Source organism: Parasteatoda tepidariorum, chromosome X1 (genome assembly GCF_043381705.1).
Source record: "Parasteatoda tepidariorum isolate YZ-2023 chromosome X1, CAS_Ptep_4.0, whole genome shotgun sequence".
Taxonomy (NCBI): Eukaryota; Metazoa; Arthropoda; class Arachnida; order Araneae; family Theridiidae; genus Parasteatoda; species Parasteatoda tepidariorum.
Window position 1 is genome coordinate 76,473,369 of NC_092214.1, and position 23,462 is coordinate 76,496,830.

Consider the following 23,462-nt stretch of genomic DNA (forward strand, 5'->3'; position numbering starts at 1 on the left):
ATCTTATCAAATTATTTTCTCTTTTCCGGAATAGATAGCAAATATTGTTGCAATCTATTGTGGCATTTATAAGAATAAAGAAAATTCTAGAAGACATTTAAATCGCTATTTTAATTTTTTTTTTTTTTTTTTTTTTTAAGTTAGGCTTAAGCTGGTTGATGAAACCTTACACGGAACAGAAATGTTATTCACAAAAGTGTCCCCTTTTTAAATTCTAGATTAGATAAAAAAAAATTCTAGATTAGATAAAAGATTAGATAAAATTTATTGTGTTTCACAAAATAAACCGTGGAATATGTTTTAATTAGTTTATCTGGTTGCTTCACCTATAATAAGAGTTGGGGAATACGAGATTTTTTTGTATTACGCAGCTTTATGGTACGTATGTGCATATATGGCAACGTTACTTTTAAAAAGTAACGAGTAAAAGTACAAGTATTTTTAAAAAAAGTAACGAGTAAAAAGTAAAAAGTTCTTATTTTCAAAAGTAACGAGTAAAAAGTACAAGTAAAAGTACAAGTACTAAATAAAAAAAGTAACGATTTGAAGGTACATTTCTAGGAAATCGAAAATTCAAAGTAACCTAAAATTTTATTGAATAATATTCTTATGTTCGTTAACGTTTTTGCAAAATTTTTGTTATTTATTTAATTGTTTCTAATTTTGAAAGTTTTGGACATTAATTTATTTTTAAATTCGGAAGAATATTATAATATAATTTTATAATATAATTTTATAATATAATCGAATAATATAATTTTAAAATCAAATATAATTTTAATATAAAACTTTTTATGGATTTGCACGAAAAAGAAATTTTATGTATTGACTTTAATTTTCAGTCTATTACTTTTATTTATTTAAATTACCATTGATTTAAAATTGTTTTACTCTATAGAAACGCGTTTTAAAAGCACAAACATAAACAAAGCAAACACGGGGTTTAAGATAGCTTTGTGATCTTCGAGCTAGTAAAAAATAATTGAATGTACAGTATAAGTTGAAACAGAACAGTCTACAGTTTTATTTGTAACAATGGCTAATGCTGAAGTCATGCGAGAAAATCATTTTCCGAACATTTCTGTCTCACGGAATAATTAAAATTTGTAAACGAATTTTAGTATCAGCGGCTAAATTAATACCTTCGAGTTTTCAAGAGTTAAAATAGTAATTATAATACAAATAGTTCTGAAGTTCTTAGAGATTTGACTGGGCGTTGTTTGACAAGGTCGGGCATAAACATAATTTTAGTAAAAAATGTACTTGGTAAAAATGTATTTAGTAAAAAATGTATTAAGACAAAAATGTATTATTAGTGAGTTCAAAAAGAAAAATGAAGAACGTAAATAACTTGCTAATTAATATTTTTATTCATTTTGCAAAATAATTGCATTTCGAAAGTGGTGTTACTGAGTCTGCTGCGAGAATTTCTCAGAACGTGCTTACCCACGCTGAATAAGCGCTCCACAAGAGCACTAGAAGGTACTGCAGTATTATATTTCACATATAATATTTTTACGATTGGATATCGATTCAAAGTTTATATGCTTTCCATTTTGACATTTGAACTCATGCATGCCATAAATTCTTCTGTCGCTGGTGATTGGCATGATGTTTTAATCTTTAGAAAATTTAAAATCCCTGGTTTTTTTCTGTTACGTTATTAGTTAGCAGGGCGTTCAGCTTGGACAATTCTTTCCAATTTTTTTTAATAGCCTCCTCCCTAGATGTGAATGCATATATATTGCACATTAATTTTATAAATTAAAAAAACATATGCATTTTTTTAATTTTTTTTTTTTTTTTTNTTTACTTTTTTTTTTTTTTTTTTTTTAGAAAGCTTACCGAGTTTTAGAAAAAAGTAACGATTTCATTCTTTCATTCGACATTTCCGTTACAAATACTTGTACTTTTTCCCTAAAAAAGTAACGCAAGTACAAGTAAAAGTACTAAATTTAAAAAGTAACGAAGTACAAGTAAAAGTACGTACTTTTTACTTGTACCGGCGGTACAAGTAACGAAAGTCACAGTGCTGNAATTCTAGTTATCTAACGGTATTAGGTGAAAGCAAATAATAAACGGTTTTTCTCACAGTCTTATTTATGGTTATTTGACTGTTTTGGATAACAATTAAATAAATTGTTATTTAAACATTTTTTCCAAGAAATTTCTAATAGTGTAATAGAAAGTGTGCTCAATATTTTTAATAATATGTTTTATCGTTACATAGGATGATGACTATAGGGCTGATTAACAGAATTGTGATCCATCTATTGCACCGTAACAAGAATTTTGACTCAGTTCTGTTCATAAACATAGAAAATCTAAAGTTCAAATGTTAATTTGAGGTTCAAACCGCATGGACGCTTTGTTGGCTAAGCCAATGGAGTGTGACACTAATAAAAATTTATAGTATATCTTTATTGTAGGATTCTAATCTAACGTGATTTTATTTCAGTTCCTGTTACAATAGAATTGGACACAAATAGTACAGCTGAAGCAATTGGTGGCAAAGTTAACTTAACTTGTCTAGTCACTTCGCATCCTATAGCTGAAGTAAAATGGTTAAAAGATGGTGAATCACTTAATGCTTCGAATGGAAGGATAGAATCAGCCACTACAGAAATAGATGCAGTCACATTTCTCTCCTCCCTTCACTTAGAGAATTTGGAACGATTAGATAATGGAACATATACTTGTCAAGCAATCAATGAATTTACAAATTCTTCTGCTGATCAAGATATTTTGGTTGAAGGTAATATCGCTCTTTTTATTAACACTACGCATACAAACACTACTATACAATAAACATACAATAACCGCTCTTTTGACCGGTTATGGTGTATTTAGTGTTAAGGGTCTGCAAATATAATCCAAAGTTGTGCAATAAGATCGCAAATACTGTTTGATACTGTGAGAATATTGATGCAATTTCAAACAATTTGGGCTGCTAAGTAAGTAGTCATTTATAGGAAAATTACCTAGATCGTAACATATTTCACATTTAAATATTTATCAATCACAAATCGGGGACAATTACATTCAAAATATTTTAATAATAAAATGCAGTTATTCAGCAACTTACATTAATTTTTTAGTATTAATATTTTTGCAGTTTGTTCTAAAAAATTATTGTTTTCGCAAAGTTTGCAAGAGGTACGATTTAGTCGACTAGTTGAAAAGGAAAGTTTTACATTATTTATTCAGTGAGAAAATGTAGTTATAGGTTTAAAAATCTGGACCTATTTTACCTATTCCTTGAAAGATATAATCCATAAATTCATTAATAATTGTAGTCTTATTTCATATGAATCAATCAACCTTTATAAGTTTGACATTGTCATCTTTCTGCAATTAGTGATTCCTTGATAAAAACTAACCTTTGTCATTTATATATTTCTTGGTAGATTACTGTCAATGTAGTTAAAAAGATGAAAACAATTTAGCAGATATAAATAATCTTTAAATATATATATCTGTGTGTATGTGTGTGTGTGTGTGCGTACGTGCGTGCGTGCGTGTGTGTGTGTGTGTGTGTGTCACACAACATATATTATGTACCGCAATGAAAAAATTTTTATAGTCATTTCTTTAAAACCTTTTGTCAAAATATTTCATTCAGGATATGAAGGAAAAATAAAAACGCTATTGAAATTAAAAACACTATTGAAATTTAGCAAATCACTAGTGAGAACGGCGAGACCGAAAACATCAAGACGTGTTTGATTGCTGGAAAAAACGGAAGAAATGAAAGGATAATTAAGAACATCTCCAATTTTCCTTCAGCAATCATCATCAGGTTTTCATCCATTCTTCCTCACAAGTGATTCGACAGACTTCGATTACATTTTTGTTTCTCTCTTGTTTAAATATTAAATTTGGACTCCTACTGTTAATGTTTTTAAAAGTTCATTTTTGATAAGCAGCGACAATTATAGACTACTCTTTTTATACAAAATAATCTACTGAAGTTCTTTTGAATGATAAAAATACATAAACATTTTTTTTTAATTCTGCTTTTTTGAGCGAATAAATCGATCATTGCAGCAAATTATGAGTTCTTTCGTACAAATTTTGACGCTTACAATTAACGAATTTCATATCCGCATTGAGAAAAAGTATGGTGAAAATTAAATGGTAAAGTTCCGTAATTTTCACCGAAGCGCTTTAGTAATGATTTTGGTAAAATTAACTATAAAAAAATTTTTTAGAATTTTTTATTAAATGAGGTAAATGTAGTAAAATTTGTGTAATTCCATCATGATACTTTAGAGCATGGCATAAAAGCCCATATTTCAGTTAAACTTACTTTTCAGTTCTGTATTTTTTACTTAGTGTGTGGTAATAAGAATTAGAATTTTAAAAGCCAGAATTTCCGTTAAACCGTTAACATGTGAACGGAAATATTACTGAATGAATGTTTAAAATACCGCATATTTTGGTTTCATTAACCAAAATTATGGGGGTTTTTTTACCAGTAATGTCATTACCATACAGTAAGTTAACTTTACCATAATTTTTGTGCGAAGTATCAAACCCTAGAAAAAAGATTAACACGCGTTTCATTGGTAAAGTGCATACCTAAATAATTCCTATTGTATAACTGTATTTCTCAGAAATTAAAATTAACTTAATGTCATTAGTTTTAGCAAATGATTGATTTGCTTCATAATTTTTAATTCACTAAGAATAATAATTAGTTTTTACATTTTAAACAATTTACAAACTATTTCCGTAAAATAATTCAACTTCCAAAGTTATTGTTATATCTTAATTTAATCAAAAGAAAATCTTGGTAATTTTTTTTAAAATCTGGACATAACTCGAGATGCGCATTTACGAAAATGGACATAACTATTTTTAAAAATAAACATAGCATTTGATTACGATTTTCAAACTTCTTTTATGAGTTGTTGTTGTTGTAGGCCATTAACGCACTGAGGATGCGATTATTTTTGTTTTTCAGAAGCGCCGTCTGTGGCCAAGAATTCGACTTCTGCCACACCCATGCATCACACCCGTTTATGGGGCGAACCCATTCATACATCCATTCATTCATCCACAGATGGTAATTTTGACCTGAACCAGAGAACGATCAATCTCCAATCCATATTCCCAGAAGCGTAACTTCTTATGGGAACATGGAGGTCTTTGTGACCCGACAGATTTAACGTGCACTAGTCACCATTTACTACGCGAGAAGTAAATGGTGACTAGTTACCTTTTACTTACCCGGCTGGACTCGAACTCCCGTTCTCACGAACTCTTTTATGAGTACTGTTCTTTTTTAATAATAAACTAATGAATCCAAATAAATTCGTAATGTGATATCGCCCATTTGCATAAATCACTTAGATCCTTTTTTTAAGTTTATCTTTCTTTTAAAAAAAAAAAAGACTTTAAAAGTCAACAGCTGTTTTTACAATGTTGCGACGAATGCTATAAATTGATAATAGTGGCAGTAGATTTATGTTGTAAAAATTTCGAGTTTTAAAACTCACTTTATCATTAAGAGTTCTGAAAAGTAACATCTGTAATATGCCTAACTACTCCGACCACGAAGTTCGGAACTTCGTCCCATATTGATTATGCTTTGTGCTTAAATAAGTAAGGAAAAGTAAGCGCGTAATTCCTTCTTTTTTAGTTGTTAAATTTTTGTTGAAAATTGAAAAAGCGCATTTGTTTATTGTGTCTATTTTCGTAAAGACATATTTTGATCTCTCTCTTTATCCATTTTCCTAAATTCCACTTTTCTTTTCGTAAATAGCAGCATTTCGAGCTGTGTCCAGATTTCAAGACTCACCGACGAAGTACTTAAAACTGATAATGACAAAAAGATTTTAAAATATCTTTTTTTTTTTTAAATTTGCTTTTTTTATTGAAATGAGTCACATTAAAATATATTTTCGTGTATCTTTTGAATTGGTTTTGCTAAATTGCTTTGCTTTTAAAAACTAATTTTTTAAAAAAAAATTATAAATATTCGAATGCAAAGCTGTCCTTTCTATAACTGTTGCTGTTTCTTTCTCTTTTTTTACATTCATTTTTTTTTCATTTCATTTCTTTAATTTATTCAAAAACAAATATTTAAAATTGATAATAACAAAACGATATTAAAAAAATTAATAATCATTTGTAATATCGTTTTCTCAAAAAACTGCTGCCTTTTTTGAAAATTATTTTGTGTGACATTAATCACATAGTCACATCAAGATATATTTTGGTGTATAAATAATATTTGGTGTTTTGATTCATCATCTTTTGTCTATTCTATATCTGCTGCTGTTTCTTTCTCTTTTTTACGTTGTTTTTTTTTTTCATTTCGTTTCTTTAATTTATTCAAAAACAAATATTTAAAACTGATAAAACAAAACTGTACCGTTTCTATTTGGATATAATGAATATAAATCAAAACGAATTTAAATTTAGCAAGAACTAAAAATGAATTGTAAAGAACAACCTAACGAAATTAAACTGTAGATATGGCACATGATCTAACAGTGGAAGTACATATTAATAGACGTTGATTAACCCAACACTGAATCAAAAAAAAACACATACCTATTATGTAGTTGATGGAGAGAGGTCACATTTCTAAATCTAAAGAAAACTAAGAGTTCTCTAAAAAAAAGAGTCACTTGTTAGGATGAATACTGTTCGTTTTATTTCATATCAACTCAATGGCGACATCAAAAAAATCACAGGCGGCACCTCTGATGGAGTGTGGTAGTTAGGAGTGACTGGGAATTTTTCGTGGTTTCAACTCAGACTGAACCAAACACAGGAGTGGATGGGAATTAGATCTTTGCCAGAGACATCAGAGCGGGGTTATGGGTACTGTACTTCACCGAAGAGAAAAATCATGATTCGTAGCTCTAACTATGACAGCATCTGGTCAGCAGATAAGCTCAAGAAAGATGCAACAGCTTTACCTCATTCAAAACGTGCACATGGTTGTTGAAAATTAGTCAGCAAAAGTTTCTAATATTGCAATAATAAAATCCAAAAACAATTCTATTCGGGTAGCAGTAAATTCTTCTGTAAAACAAAGAGTGTAGGACTTGAACAAAAACTAAAACGTTGTAGAAAAAAAATCATCTTCGCCAGAAAAAATCAATCAGCAAACATGGCCATCTCAAAAAATTTCTTACCTCAGCGAGGAGAGAAAATAAAAATAAAACTCCGTTAGGCGGAGGGTTGAGAGGATGACCAAGTATCGAATGCTCATAAGCGTTATGCGCTCAGATATTTGGGTATACTATCGCCTACGTCACAGATTGTGTTATTCCTACTAAATTTAACCAGTGAACGGTATTTTCTGTGAGCCTGACATCAAGCCACAAATAAACAAACGGAATGTTCGATCTTTTAAATAGCTGCTCGACAGATTATATTGTATTAAATAGAAAAGTTCGTTTTGTAATAATTGATTTTGTTGTTTCATCTTAGTAAGTTAATGTTTTTAGTAAACATATTTAAAACTCAGTTTATTAATTAAATTAAAAGTTTTTTTTTCTCTTCTGACAACGTGTGACATCAAACCAATTAAACTTAACGGACATCATTCTATAGAATCCATATTTTAAAAAAAATCAATGATTTCAAATCAAATCAAATTAGCGCATGTAAAATATTAAGCAACAACCACTATCTTCCATTCATTTAGCATTGCACGATAGTATATGTTATTCCTACTAAAATTTTCGAAGTGGAAGTAGTTGTGTTTTTTTAATATTATACCCATTTATACTAAAATGCTAGAAAGTAGAAGTTGAATTACTTACTTACTGAAAGTTAAATTACCTAAAATTTACAAGTTGAGGTGATATATTTATTATTTTGCAAGTGTTACGGTTAAGAATATTTTCTCACTCACCGCCTTCACGTGGAGTTGAAAGATACCGCGAGCCAGGTGTTATTCCTGGAAAAAGGGTACGGCTGGAATGCAAAAGGTATCACTGGGGGAGAGTGTCCCAATTGCATTAAAGATAAAGGGGCGAGACTTGAATTGGATCTGGATTTTAAGAAAGGATTTTTTTTTAAATTAGATTGTGACTTAATGTCACAGAAACGATATTAGAAAAATCAATAATTATTTGTAAAATCGTTTTTTTTTTTTTCAAAAAACTGCTGCCTTTTTTTGAATATCGTTTTGAATAAAATGAGTCACTTAGTCACATCAAGATACATTTTGGTGTATAAATATGTTTTGATTCATCAACTTTTAGTAAGTTGCGTTGCATTAAAAAATAATTATTAAGAAAAAATCATAAAAATTTGAATGTGAAGTTTTTCCTTCAATCTATTGTATAAATGTTACTACTTCTTTCTCTTTTTTATGATTTTTTTCTCCTTTCTCAGAGCCTCCTGAAGTAGAATTTTTGCGTGATAATGTTACAGTGACAGATCCAACAACAACAACACTTTACTGGCATGTAAAATATGATGGAAATTTACCTGTTCAGAGATTTCGTCTAGAACGAGAAAACTACGGAGAAGAACCTGTAGTTGCGGTCGATCATGATATTCCAGGGAATATAACGAAATATACTGTAACATCTTTATTGCCTGGAATCACTTATACATTTCGCATATCTGCACAGAATGGTGCTGGTACCAGTGAATATGACTATTTAAATGTTTCCATGCCTGCTGATGGTACGTAACATCTTTTTATCATAAGAGAGTTTAACACTAGGTTGCCTAAAGGAAGTCACTTTGACATTTGCAAAAAATGTACAAATAATAATACATAAATTAATATTTTCTTTCCAAGTGAAGTAAATTTTTTTATTGCTAGTATTTATTAATAACTTGTTATATAACTGTAAATAATATGAAAAATATTAAAAATTAATTAAACATATTTCTTTACACATTAGTCATTCTTTCCCAATCCAGTCATTTTAACTGCTTTTGGGCAATATAGGTATATAATACTAAGTTTCAGTCTTTCTGGTGTTAAAAATATATTTCTTTTTGTAACAAATCTCTTTTAAAAAATTATAATTTCATTTTTAGCTGTAACTTTACAAATTTAAAGAAAGTAGTTTTCAAAATTAAATATAAAATACGTAATATATTTAGATTATTTTAATTAAATGTCCCTCGTGAAAAATTAGGCTTATTAGAAACTCCCAGTTTTTAAAAATGTTCTTCTTACTTCATTGCTATGTAACAAATATTCACTCAATTTTTAAAAAATGCAGTGCGTAAAAATTCAATTGATATTATTCAAGATTCCGTATTTTAATAGTATTGTTAATTTTACTAAGTAAAGAGCTCCCTCGCCAGTCAGTCGTCGGCTTAGGGGGTTATAAAATATAAGGTTACAAACTTTCCTGACCAACGGCATATGTGGTCGGTATTGCTCACAGATAATCTTTACTTTCCAGATAAACTGGTATCCATCGATTTGAAATCGAGTGAACTTTAAGACGGAGATATAAACCCCGGTCTTTCACAATGACAGCAAAGCGCACTGTATTATCACAAATTAAATAAAGATAACTCAGTTTAATTACAAAACAAGCGGTACCAAACAATATAGAATATTTGATTAAATCAATTTAATGGTTTTCAGAAGTTTAGAAAGAAAACTAATTTTCAGTCAGAGTATTAAAGGAGAGAGTAGTATGAAAAGTACTGTCAGATTTTTTTAACTAACTAATAGTGTTTTTTCTTCCTTTTTTACATTAATTTATTTAATATCAAAAATAATTAACGGTGCTTCGTCGTGACAACCCTTAATGTATATTTTTAAAATTTCTGCAAAAAAGGAATTCAAAAAATTATGCATATTGATATTTAATTAAGAGAAAAAGAAAAAATATGTCGACCAATCATTTTCGTGATTATTAAAAGCAACGGAAGCGTTTAAATAAAAAAAACTAGTTTTTTTTTTTTTTTTTTTTTTTTTTTGTCTAGTAGAACTGGAAAGTATTCGGCATTCCCTCAAAATCATTTTTAATCTCTATCTAACTAGTTTTTTATGATTTTAATGTCTTTTTTGCTCCATCCATAATGATTGCTCATTGTTTGAAAATGTTCTGTTATTTCTCATTTAAATATTTAATTGCCGCCCATAACGGGCAAAGTTTTTTCCACTTGCTTTTTTATTGTGATTCTAAAACTACATGTTAAAGGCATCCATTGTGGAAAACCTGCATGCAATTTAATCACTAACAATTTTTAAAGTATCATTTAAATTTATTGCGTCTGAAAATTATGATTTTTATCTAAAAGCTAGTTACTTAGTTCTCCATATTCCTATATTTCTTTCCTTTCACATACTTACAATGCTAAAATAAACTTTTTGCTTTTTAGTTCCTCCAAAAGTATCTTGGGTCCATGTCTTAGCCTCCACAAATGAAACACTTTTATTTGGATGGAGAAGGCCTAACCATGATAACGGTGCTAACATTACTCATTATATAGTTAAACTACATCACCATAATGGTAGCCTTGTAGCAAATAAAACCTTAGATATCAATACACCTGGTCGCAACAATCATATGTATATTTTTGTGAATCTTGATCCGGGAGAGACATATACTTTTCAGGTAAGTTTATTTCCTTTAAAAAAAAAATTTTTTTAAATCTAAGCAAATTTCGAGATTTTTTTAAAGTATTACATCGAGCAAACTTTATAAAATAGAAAAATCTATACTTTATTTGTAGAAAAATGAATACCCGGTTTGAAACTTTGCATAAAATTATTTAAAAAAATGTAAAAAGTATCAATCTGACGATCACAATTCATAAAGTAACGTGAATTAGAGAGATTTCGCATTACGTTACGATTTCCCTTTAACTCTGACTAAAACTATATGAGATACACAGCGTATGCGCGAAAATGTTTTGCGAATCCTATAATCACTAAGGTGTAGAAAACAAATTTAGCGTTAAAGTTAACGTAAGACGAATGTTATGCAAAATCTCTCTATTTTTTTCCTTTCCGCAACCCCTTAAGCAATTGTAGGGTGTCAAAAAACGTCAGTTTTACGTTACACCCGTTAACACTCAAAATTAAACACTCAATTAGTCAGAAAGGGTAAAACCAGAAATTTGAAATTAGAAAAAATGAAATATTTTGTAATTTTTACAAAATATATCATTATTCATCGTTTATTTTCTTGGCCAATGATTAGCATTTAGAAATAATATAAATAATCGCAATGTAATTGACTGTTAACATGACTGCTTATTATTAAGAAGTGTTAGAGAAGAGATCCCAGCAAGTCAGACCCTTTAATTTTTTGAAGAAAAAAAAAGCTAACCCAAAGCATTTCAAAACTAAATAATATTTAAAACTGCAACATGAATTATAACCCTAATCAGATATAATAACTACTAGTACATTGTATCTTGATATTGTAGCTCAAAGGCAGGCAAATATATTTTTTACCCCTATTACCAAGACTGTTACAAAATCCTGATTTCAATAAAAGAGAAGAAAAGCGTAAAAGGGTAAATTTCTCTCGTAAAATTATATTAAAACTAAATGTTCTTACTTATTTATATTTAAATGAAATTATTATTTTATGTTTATCATTTTATGTTTATTATATTATTTTTATTTTACATTATCATTTAACATCCGTTGTTTCATATGTAAATAAATTATTATGTTTATTATTTTATTTTCATTTTACATTATTATATATATTATACTATGTTTTATATTAATTATTTTATACTTCGTTTATATTATTATATTTATTATTTTATATTTATATTTGAATTTTTCTTCAAATTGTAGTTATGAATGTAGTCTTTTTAAATAAGTGAGGCACTTAACTGACCTAAATTTCAATAATATGGCCACTGAGCTCAAGTAATTACTCATCCCTAGAGCGTTTCTAGAGCGGTATTCTCCCAACAGTCCGACTCGAATCCCACCGATGGCTGGTCTGTTCCCTGCTCACACTGATTACAATGCTGACGAAAAATATTCACTGTGGTCGACGGATCATTGATTAGAGTTCCCTTGCCGTTGAGCTAACCGTGGGAGTTTTCGTGATTTTCCTCTCCATGTAACACAAAAGCTAGTTTTTTTTCCCTCAAAAAGTCCTCTATGAAGGCGAGTTTGTCCAAATAATTGTCTTAAGAAATCCTTTGTCTTCTGAGTTGGGTTCCAAATTACAAGGCTATGAAGTTGAAAACTGATATATAGCCAATATGGATCGTCTATTCTGCAGTCAAACTAACTGTTTAAACAGACTAATGGTTTAACGAAAGACTTGCACCAGGAATCAATTCTGCTAAATCCCAGACTTTTATTGTTATTTTTTCTCTTTTGCTTCTTTTAAGCTAAAGCTTTAAAAATTCTGTGAAGTGAAAAATGATAAAAGCATTTCTTGTGCGTGCGATATACTTTTAAATGCAACATATTGTCACGTATCAAATACATGCATATTACTATTAGTGAAAAAATTACTCGCAATTTTGCTCAATTTTTTTAGGTACAGGCCTGCAATATTCTAGGGTGTGGAAATTGGTCTGAGCCGTTAGAAGGTCCAACATCCGACGGAAGTAAGAAAAGCTTGTTGATTCATATTATATTTTACATTATTTTTTTAGTTATAAGTGCATACGGAAAGCCGGCAAAAGAATTAAAATTTAAAACAAGGGATACATTTGGTCAGCCTTGTATGCCAGACAGTTGGAATTATGAATAAATTTTACACATAACTCCCCTTATGCTCTACATGCCCATGTATTTTCATACATTAATCATTCATATTTACAAAGATATAAGCACGTCTTTTGGAAAAAATTGCAGTGATCTTTGTTTATAATCTGCAAAGCTTGAGCACAGTTTGCGATCTTTGCAGAACATTTAATAACATAGAAATCTAAAAATATATTGTATTTCAATTCAAATAATAATCATAATTAAAAGAAATTATTTCAATTTGTATTAGCGTAAGAAACAGAAAAATATTTGTTTGCTTTTTCATCATAATGTAAAAAATTGTAGAATTGGAACCCTTATATTAAACCAGTCGAATACACTGAGAATTCAGGAATCGAATTAATAACATTAATAAATAATCAAGAAATAATCCGCTTACACTAAATAAATATTCATTAGAGACTGAAGCTGTAAAATATTATTTGATTTAGAAACTTTATTCGTTTCAAAAATATGCGAATTGGGAGTAACAGTCGACATGTTTCAAGAGCTCGGACATAGACTCCCATCTAGTATAGCTGTTATTAGATGCATGTTAGCATTATTTTTATCACCTCCAATTCTCAAGATTTTAGATCTCATTCATGTCTGGCAAGTCTTGAAAATGGGCACCTTATTTTGAGACCATCAAACATGTCGACATGTTTCAAGAGCTCGAACATAGACTCCCCTCTAGTATAGCTGTTATTAGATGCATGTTAGCATTATTTTTATCACCTCCAATTCTCAAGATTTTAGATCTCATTCATGTCTGGCAAGTCTTGAGAATGGGCGCCTTATTTTGAGACCATGAAACATGTCGACTGTTATTTCCAATTTGTATTTTTTTGTAGCAAATGTAGTTTTTAATCAATTAATACCCTCTTACTTTGTGGCTGTTTTCTAAAAGTTACACTATTCTATTAAAAAACAAGTCTTTGTGACTCCGACAGACTTAAGTGCACGAGTCACCATTCACACAAAGATTCATCGGCCGTCCAAATTCGAACTCACGTTTTCATGAACATGAGTTACGGAATGCATGAACTTATACAAGTCTAATATTTTACGCTACAGCTTTTTTCACCTTATCCTAAATTTTATGTGCCGTAAAATTATTACATAATTAAGATTCTTTGAATTTTGCCGCAACGCTAGCTTTTGATTAGAATGTTTTAAGTCAATTTTAGCACATGAGTAGAAATACTCAATACGTTATTGTACTATGGAGTCTTGACCTAAAATAATAAATAATTATGAAAGTCCATCATAAAACCCTGATCTTTTGAAGACACTTATCTCATCTACTCCTCAAGGAATAATTTTTCATTTAAGAAGAGGTATGCATTTTAGTGGCGTTACAAGTATTAATGTCATAAATATTTAAATTAAATGTTTTTATCCTTTTGTTCCAATACCTGTTCATGAAGTGTAAATTCCTATGTTCGAACATCTGTTTTTCGAAAGGATCAATTTAGCTTTCAAGACATTTATTAATAATCAAGTCAAATTTGTTTTTTTTCTTCTTTTTACTTAAAAAAAAAACAAGATTCTATGAAAAATTTCATAAAAAAAACTTTTCCTTTCTTTTTTTTCTCCTTTTTCCATTTGCGAAAAATTAGCGATCACTGGATTCTCCTCCTTGGTTTCTAATATATGAGCTAAACTAACAGCTTATCTTTAAAATAAGCATTTCGCAGAACATCGTTCACATTCTCAAAAAAAAAATTTTTTTAAAACATGCAACCAAATGTTTCTAAAACTTAGCTGAAAAGGAAAAGGTTAATTAATCAATAAAAAATAATTTTTGATGTTTTTAATAACAATAAAATAACAATTTTAAAAAACAAGCAATTTTAAAGAAACAATGTGAAACCTAAATTAGTTTGTAATTTAATTTTATTAAAAATTCCTTTATGCAAAAGGTTTTAAGCATGATGTGCAGCATTCTGAAATTAAATTTTATACGCTATACTGTACCCATTTATATAAATAAACGGGCGTGGATTTGGGACTCCAAAAAAAATGTGTATTATAACAAAGTAAGATCTTTGCTAACACTTTTTATACGCTTTCTTCACAGTGCGACGAAATATTTTTCTAGTCAAAAATCATCCGCTTTCCGAGATGAAATTTTGTAACTGGCAAAGAAAATTAGCTAAAATCCGTTTTTCCCCTAAACTTTTTACTTATGTCATTTTTTTCGAAAAGTAATATATTTGGAATCACTTACTATATTGATTTATGCATAATTCGTGTTTTTTTCTTAGTTTTACTCGAATGGCAACAAATTAATTCGATATCGTTCCATATGATTTTATATAGCTTAGTGTGATTTTATGTCAATTATGTTTTATAATTTTATATCAATTGGATATATTCTTCAATTAGTATCCTATATTTTGACGTCATTTTTTGTTTTTGATTTAGATTAATGTTAGATGAGATGTCATACTACTTCGTTACCAAGCCCGCGATGTTTAATACTTAATATTGACAGGGTATCCGCGCACCTGAAAAGTCATGAATTTCAGTATTGAACAAAATTTGTCTTGAAATGTCATGATTTTAACTATTTTTTTTAAAAAATCATAAAAAGTCATGGATTTAGGTGTCCGAAAAATCTAATTTTTGAAATGGAATTTACCCCTTCCCCGGAATTTCGCGGTATTCCGAATGCCTGAATTTGTAACAAAATCCCCACTCACAGTCATATTTGATTAAAATATAAAAAAATTTTATCCGTGTTCTTTAAAAATTGTGGTGGTCTTTCAAAAATGAAAGAAAAAACATTTCTAGAGGAAATTATCTTTTAAACTTCGGATTGCAGAATTTTTGCTATTATTATTTTTTTTTTTTATCAATTTAAAATTCTAGCTGAAGCAAGCCAGTCATTGGCAAATTTTTTNTTTACGCTACTGAAACCGGTCTGTACTTGTTTGTGCATCAATTGGTTGAATTTGACGATCTATAATATAAAGTCGACGATTGGATAAATTAGACGATATATTGTATAAATTAGAGATTTATTAAATCAGGTATTATATTAGTCTATTATAATAGACCAAATTATTAGACACACTGTAGTTTTTTTAATAATTACAGGTGTTGCACGAGTTTATATGCAATACTTTTATATTTAAACATACACGTAATGGGTTTCTATTTAGGAGATTTTTAATACACTTCCTCTTTGTATTTATTTTTAACGTATTGCATTACAATGTTAAACAATTGATACATGAACGTAAACTAGTGTAAACCGGTCACAGCCGAGTAAAAACAATAAATCTCTATAGTATCACCTGATAATTAAGATTTTACATAGAATCTTTTTTATATATATATATATATATATATATATAAAAAAGATTCTATGTAAAATCTTAATTATCAGGTGATACTATAGAGATTTATTGTTTTTACTCGGCTGTGACCGGTTTACACTAGTTTACGTTCATGTATCAATTGTTTAACATTGTAATGCAATACGTTAAAAATAAATACAAAGAGGAAGTGTATTAAAAATCTCCTAAATAGAAACCCATTACGTGTATATTTAAATATAAAAGTATTGCATATAAACTCGTGCAACACCTGTAATTATTAAAAAAACTACAGTGTGTCTAATAATTTGGTCTATTATAATAGACTAATATAATACCTGATTTAATAAATCTCTAATTTATACAATATATCGTCTAATTTATCCAATCGTCGACTTTATATTATAGATCGTCAAATTCAACCAATTGATGCACAAACAAGTACAGACCGGTTTCAGTAGCGTAAAAGCAATTAAACTGTATAGTATCACCTTATAATTAAGATTTTACATAGAATCTTGTAGTACGTTTAATAAATTGGTCAGGAACTGTATATATAAAAGTCTAATATCTAAATAATGATAAAAATAGAATATTTAAAATGTTCAGAACACTTTTAAAAAAACACGATATAATTTTTCTCTATTGCCTATATGAAATTATTTCAAAATTAAATAACTTTCCTTTCATAATTTTTATTACTAAACGAATTTCGATAAGAAATATTATATTATTTTGATAAATTAGAAAAACTGCGCTTGCTCTGAAATATTGAAAAAAAAATTGTTCTTAATTTTGTAGCGAATCGTATTTTAGTAACGAATGAAAAAAAGTACAATTTAAATTTCTTGAAAATTTAAACAGTTTCTAGAAATTTTTTTAAGTAATTTTTGCACTTTTTAAAAGAAAGCTATAACTGATATAGGGTTTTCAATAAATTTCACTTTATAACATAAAACAAAATTTTGTATCAGTTGATAATACCTTACAATAATCGTTCGTCCACAGAAATAGAAAAATCTAAAGAAAGAAAGCGTGTTGAAGAAAACATACTTTTATGGGGGATGTAATCCTATCCTATCCTATACTCCCTAATGCCGCTGTCATTTTTAATTAATCTTCTTTGTTGTTGTTGACGTATGCCTGTTAAGGCAGAGGGGTGCGATTGTTCTTGTTTTCCAGTGGAGCCATCTATGGCCATGAATTCTACTTCGGCCACACCCATACGTCACACCCGTTTATAGGGCGAACCCATTCATACATCCATTCACTCATCCACAGATCATAATTTTGACCTGAATCAGACAACGATCAATCTCCTATCCAGTACCCCCAGAGGTTTTGATTTATTAATCTTCTTTAATAGTACAAAATAAAATGTGTAAGAAACCCAATATCATTCAGAACTTTCTTTGAAAAGGTAAAAAATTTGCTTAGAAAATTGCTAAAAACTTTTTAAATTTTCAGGTTATTCAGATCGGATATTTTTCATTAGTTACTATATACGATTTACTACGAAATGTTTTAGAAAGAAAAAAATTTCAAGCATGCGTAGTATGAAAAAATTACTTTAAGTGCTCATATCTTGCTCAATTATTAAAGGAAAAAAATTTCAAAACAGATATTTTGCTAATTATTGAAAATAATTCCGAAATTCTTGTTAAATTTTGTTGAATATTTTCTAAGTTAGAGCCAAAAAACGTAAGACAAAAAAATTATTTTTATAAAAATGTCCATATCTTCTCTGATAGGATACACTCATAGTGCAATATCTTTAAAAATTCATTGGACGTTCATAAAACATTATCTTTAAAACAATATATACAATACCTTTAAGCAATATATAAAATAATATATCGGTTTTCATAATAGAAAAAAAAAATTTAGAATTGAAATTAAACTGCATTTTAATAGCCAACACCGATTCCTCGCAATGCGGCTGGGATTTTCAGAATTTCATCTCTCTGTGGATGCAAGTGCTGTTTTTGTAAGCAAAAATCCTCGTACTTCAGCTCAAAGAGCCTCGGTGAAAATTAAAATTGCTTATCCTAGGAAGCATTCTCACTGAATATTGTTGCCACACCTCTGATCACCATCGAGAGAAAAAGAGAACTTTGATTGGTGAGTTTTTCGCGAGAAAATGTCTTTCGCTAATCAGGTTCTCATATTTCCTCGGCGTAAAACGAGTTCGGTGAGAATGACTGAAGTGGTGATCGCAACAATCGAAAACACAATCTGGGGAGAAGACTGGTTCCATGTCTGTAGACTTCTCTCCCTTCCTTCTCTTCCTCTGCTCAGATGTATGGAACTGTATTACAATATTTCTTCCTTATTTTTCACATTTAGATTATCAATTATATTTTAAAATCATCAATATCAAATACATTTTAGATTATATTTTAAAATTTCCGTGATATTTACATAAAGCACTATGTTTAATGTAGTTTTGAGTTCTAGATAGTTTCCAAGCTAAAATAATTTTAATCAATCGGTTTGAAAATCAAGAAAACTAACATGCTTCCTAGTCGTATAATTATCCACACGTTAATGGTGAAAGCATGCCATAGATAGAGTTCTGCTATGCACCACTTGTATCCATTTCGATCGCCAATTGTTAGTACCTATGTATTTAATTACTAAAGTATGTCTCTTAAATGAGCTTCACATTCATTTTCAATGGCCTTTACATCTAATATGAAGTGAGCAATTCGTGGCACTGAAAGAGCATTTCACCGGTTGCCGCACCTCTATCGCCGTCGAAAGAAAAATGGAACCTAATTAGTGAGTTTTTCATGGGAAATTACATTTCACCCATCAGGTTTTCATATTTTATCGATGGTGATCGGAGGTGCGGCAACCGCATTCAGGGAGAATGTTTTTTTTACAGATATGAAATTTAAATGGCTGATTCACATTTTGATTGCATGTGAATCAGCCATGGTGCACCTACAAACCCGATTTCTAAATTTTATAGCAATCTTTATACCGAATTTGAATATGACAGAAATCATCTTCGCTTAGAAGAAAGTGGGAGGGGTAACTGGAAATTCAGCACAAACGAGACGAAGTCCAGAATGACGTCAAATATTTAAAATTTTTAAGATATCTTCTGTACGTTATGCCAGTATAACACAACTTATCGCTAGAGCTGCTACAATAATGAAAAATAATAATAAACAAATGTTGTAGTTGTAATTTATTTACGTCGTAGTAGAGCTGCACAATGGGTTATTATCTCCAGTCTGGGAAGTATCCTTGAGGATGATCCGAAAACATGCAATTAAAATTTTGATCTTCTGCAGAGGAGATAGCATCTCCGCTTCGGTAGCCTGATGACCTGCGCGCGAAATCGAGCACTTCACTGTAAACAGTTTAACGAGGACAACACCATACACCCTCGGTCTCATCGCAATTTGATGAAAGTCACCCACCCGCACACTGACTGCAGCCAGTGATGCTTGTCTTCGATAATCTGCTGGAAACCGTGTCTTGACGATCAATCCACTGCGGTACAAAAAATAAAAAGGGGTTTGTCACAAAGAAATCAAGCTCACTTCTATTTATAGTTTATTTAGTGATCGTAAAAACCCCAGTAGATCATAGAACAAAAGCATTAATGACTGCAGTCATTAAGGAGGGTGACCACTTTAATCAGCTTGCGAAGAGACCGAGAGTGCTCATTATAGCTCCTCGTGAAACTGTAATACCGTAAAGTGCTCAACTCTTCGCACTCAGGTCGTCGGCTGCCAAAGCGGAGGTGTCATCCCCTCTACGGAAAATTAAATTTGGGATGATATGTAATGGATCATCGCCAATAACCCATTGTGCAGCTAGTGTGCGACGTAAGTAAAGCACTACTACGACATTTAGGCTGAAAACTGTTCAAACATCAACAGTCCCGCAGTGGACTGATCGTAGAGACACGGTGCCCAGTAGAACACCGTAACCCAGCATCACTGACTGCGGTCAGTAATCGGGTGGGTGACCTCTTTGATCACCCTGTATAGGGACCAAGGGTCCTCGTTAAACTGTTCTATCGTAAAGTGCTCGACTTCGCTCGCAGGTTGTCGGGCTACAAAGCAGGGGCTCCATCCCTTCTGCAGAGGATCAAAATTGCGATGGCATGTCTTCGGATCATCCTCAGGGATGTTTCCCAGACCATCGCCAATAGCTCATTGTGCAACTCTAGTGCTATGTAAATAAAGTGACTATCAAACCTAAACAATTCGGAACGTTTCAAGAACTCTTTACCTAAGCAAAATTAAGCTATTCCAAGCGTTTCTAAGTAAACAATAACCAGGGGCCTCCCTGGCCGAGCGGTATCGCCCGCCAAACGCTCTGTTAAGCGTGGAGGTGGTGGGTTCGAATCCCGTCGTAACCCTTGATGTATTCTTTGTGATGTCTTTCTCTGTATTGTGCTATCTGTTCTTCAACTTGACAAAGGTTTATAAGCCTTAATTGAGCACACAAGCCTGCATATGTATGTTGTACCAATAAACAATAACCACAAACTCTTTAGAAGAACTTTTTTCACCTGTATTTGTATAATTGTTAAAACTTAGTTTAAAGCATAGCATTTCAAATAGTTTGTTTAACTAATTACTGTATTCGCATTGTAATATCACCTTCAAGAAATACGGCAAAACAACCTGATTTATTAACCCGGGCACCGTCCCCTTGTGCTGCTTGAATTGCCGTAGTACTGCTTGTGAATTAATAAAATCTTCCATATCTCAACATGAGGGAAAATGAAATGGACTTCGGAACAGACTTGTATTTGGAAAGACCTACCAAAATATCAACTCCAACAATACTTGAATTTGAAAACTCAGTTACCGAGAAACTTGAATATGCAACGGCTGGTGGGTTATCCACATATGCTATCCTCTTCACTCCTAATGACCAAAATTCATTTCCAAAAAAACCGATCCTGTTAAAAGAAAGCTTACATAACGCAGTTAGCTGCCCTGGAAAAATTATCTCGTGTGTGCACGCACGTCAAGGAAATTTGTTAATAAAAACAAATGACTCGACGACTGCAATCGAAATAAGTAAAATAACCAATTTAATGGGAATCCCAACCCAACCATACGTTTTCCCTGAAAATATCACAACGAGATTTCTTTTTCAAGAAATTCCCACCGATCATTCCCTTGCTGATTTAGCTTTAGAACTCTCGAATAATAATTTATTTGTTCACAGTATTCGAAGATTCACCAAAAGGAAATCTTCAGAGTTGTCGGAAACCTGCCTAATAACAATCTATGGCACGTCTATTCCAACAGAGGTTAAATTCTGGTACAATCTTGAATTGCCTACTCTCTTCTGTGATCGCCTGCGTCAGTGTTCTAAGTGTTACAAATTTAAGCACTCTGTGAAAAAATGTACATCTAAATCTCAAATATGCTCATACTGTGGAGGACAACATACCTTTTCAGAATGCGACAACAAAATACCACACTGCTCTAATTGCACAGGGAATCATCCAGTGAGCACTCAAACTTGTCTATCTTGGGTGGAAGAAGCGAATTTCCTGGAATTTAAATGCAAGAGACAGCTATTCTTCTCTGAAGCCAGGCGACAATTTAAGTCTGCAAATTCCCAATCCACGTACGCAACTATATCTAGATCTGAACGAACCACAAAAGTTAAGGACATAAAGACAATTGTCAAGAGGGGGCCGGGATAGCCTGGTCGGTAGGGCGCTGGGCCCCTATCCAAGAGGTCGTGGGTTCGATCCTCGCCGGCCGAAGACTCCCCGTGTAGTAAATGGTGACTGATGCACGTTAAATCTGTCGAGTCTCAAAGTCCTCCATGTTCCCACAACAAATCAATACCTCTGGGGGTACTGATCCAGGAGTTTCCTTGTCTTCTGGATTGGTTCAAAATTACAAGGCTACGGAGTTGAACATTAGTAGTCGTAGACCCATGAAATTGGGTCGGCTGTTCAACGACGGTTATAAAATAAAATAAAAATTCTCAAGAGGGTCATATCCGAAGTTGTTACAACCTTCGACGCTAAACTTCAAGCACTCGCCAAACGTCAAGATATCCTGTTCGAAAAACTTTTTTCAGTAATAGATAACCTCACTTCTCGTCTCGATGCCTCAGTACCCGAATCACACCCATCAAGGAAGAAATTCCTCCCCTTGAGCAACCAAGATAGCCATCTTCCGATACGGACTGCTCCCAAATCCGTGTCCTCTCTCTCAACTAATTCAGCTATCGAACCAACTCCTCTGAACAACAAATCTTATTCTGCTTATCCACAACGTGAGATAACTACTCCTGTATCATCTCAAACATCAAGAGCAATAACTCAGAACGCCTCATCCAAAAACAACACCAATAAAACTCTACAATCTTGCCCAAACGTCTCTATCAGTGATACCGTGAAGTTGGACAAACGCCTTGCTAAATTCCCGAAACGCTCGTAGCCACCATTCAGACCGTTTATTATCTCTCTGCCTTTTTACTCTTCATTAATTTCATGTTTCAGATAGTTTCCTGGAAAGCTAGAAGTCTTTCAAATAAACGGCAATGGTTGCGAACCATCTTATTTTAACCACGCAGAATGTTTATGTATCCCAGAGACCTTTTTAGAGCACTTAGATGCATTTTACCTAACACCTTTCTCCATTTATCGCCAGGATTGTGATGGACAACGAGGCGGTGGTCTCATCACTGCAGTTAATAGTCGTCATCCCTCCAGATTTTTCAACCTCCTATGTAATATCAGAACCTATGTAATATCAGAAAACTTTTGCATGCTCAACCTATCGACCCCAACCCGTTTTGACCAACGCCATAGACCATCGCTGCTCGATGTGGCTCTTGCATTTCCAGACTTATATCTACTTTGCACACATGAGGTTCATGCGGACAGCTTCGATAGTGGCCACGTTCCCATAAAAACGTCCATCAGTCTGGGCTCAGGTCATGATCTGGATTACTCCCGTCCTCGAATTCAATGAAATGCCTTTTATACTCAAGTCAACGCTACCTTAAAAAATAGTGGCATTCATATCGACGTGCACTAACACACTACAGGCAAATCACAACTGGCAAAAATATACGAAGACTAAATACCCCCAATGGTTGTCTTCCTTCCTTTCTCACCTACTTGGAAGATAAAACAATCATGGAGGCGGGCAAAACGCTCAGGTGACACGGCCCTATGGATCAAGTTTAAGAGAACTACTGCTCACCTCCGGTTCACGATTAAAAATGAATCCAAAAAATATTGGTCTCAACTTTGTTGCTCCTTAGGCTCCTCCCGAAACATCTTTAGGTTACGCAAAAATCTTCAACGCACGAAATCTCTGACTCCCATTTTATCCTATTGTGGGGAAATCAACGCATTTTCGACGTAAAACAACAGGCTGACCTTTTTGGTCAGTTTTGCGCCAGAGAACCTATTGTTATGTGCATCCCTCCAACTCATAGAACTCCAAACAGCC

General features: G+C 31.7%; 1 protein-coding gene across 4 annotated transcripts in view; it reads left to right on the plus strand.

The window, feature by feature from the left end:
• Positions 1-23,462, plus strand: part of LOC107437280 (tyrosine-protein phosphatase 69D) — a 148,955-nt gene that overhangs the window by 34,348 nt on the left and 91,145 nt on the right. For 3 of the 4 annotated variants that reach the window (XM_071187582.1, XM_043052292.2, XM_071187583.1), the window contains 4 exons: positions 2,459-2,755; positions 8,362-8,658; positions 10,327-10,562; positions 12,465-12,534. In XM_071187582.1, the coding sequence (XP_071043683.1) occupies positions 2,459-2,755; positions 8,362-8,658; positions 10,327-10,562; positions 12,465-12,534 (900 nt within the window). Of the gene's footprint in view, positions 1-2,458; positions 2,756-7,839; positions 8,228-8,361; positions 8,659-10,326; positions 10,563-12,464; positions 12,535-23,462 lie in introns of those variants that run through there. The other variant, XM_071187584.1, reaches the window with a different exon arrangement.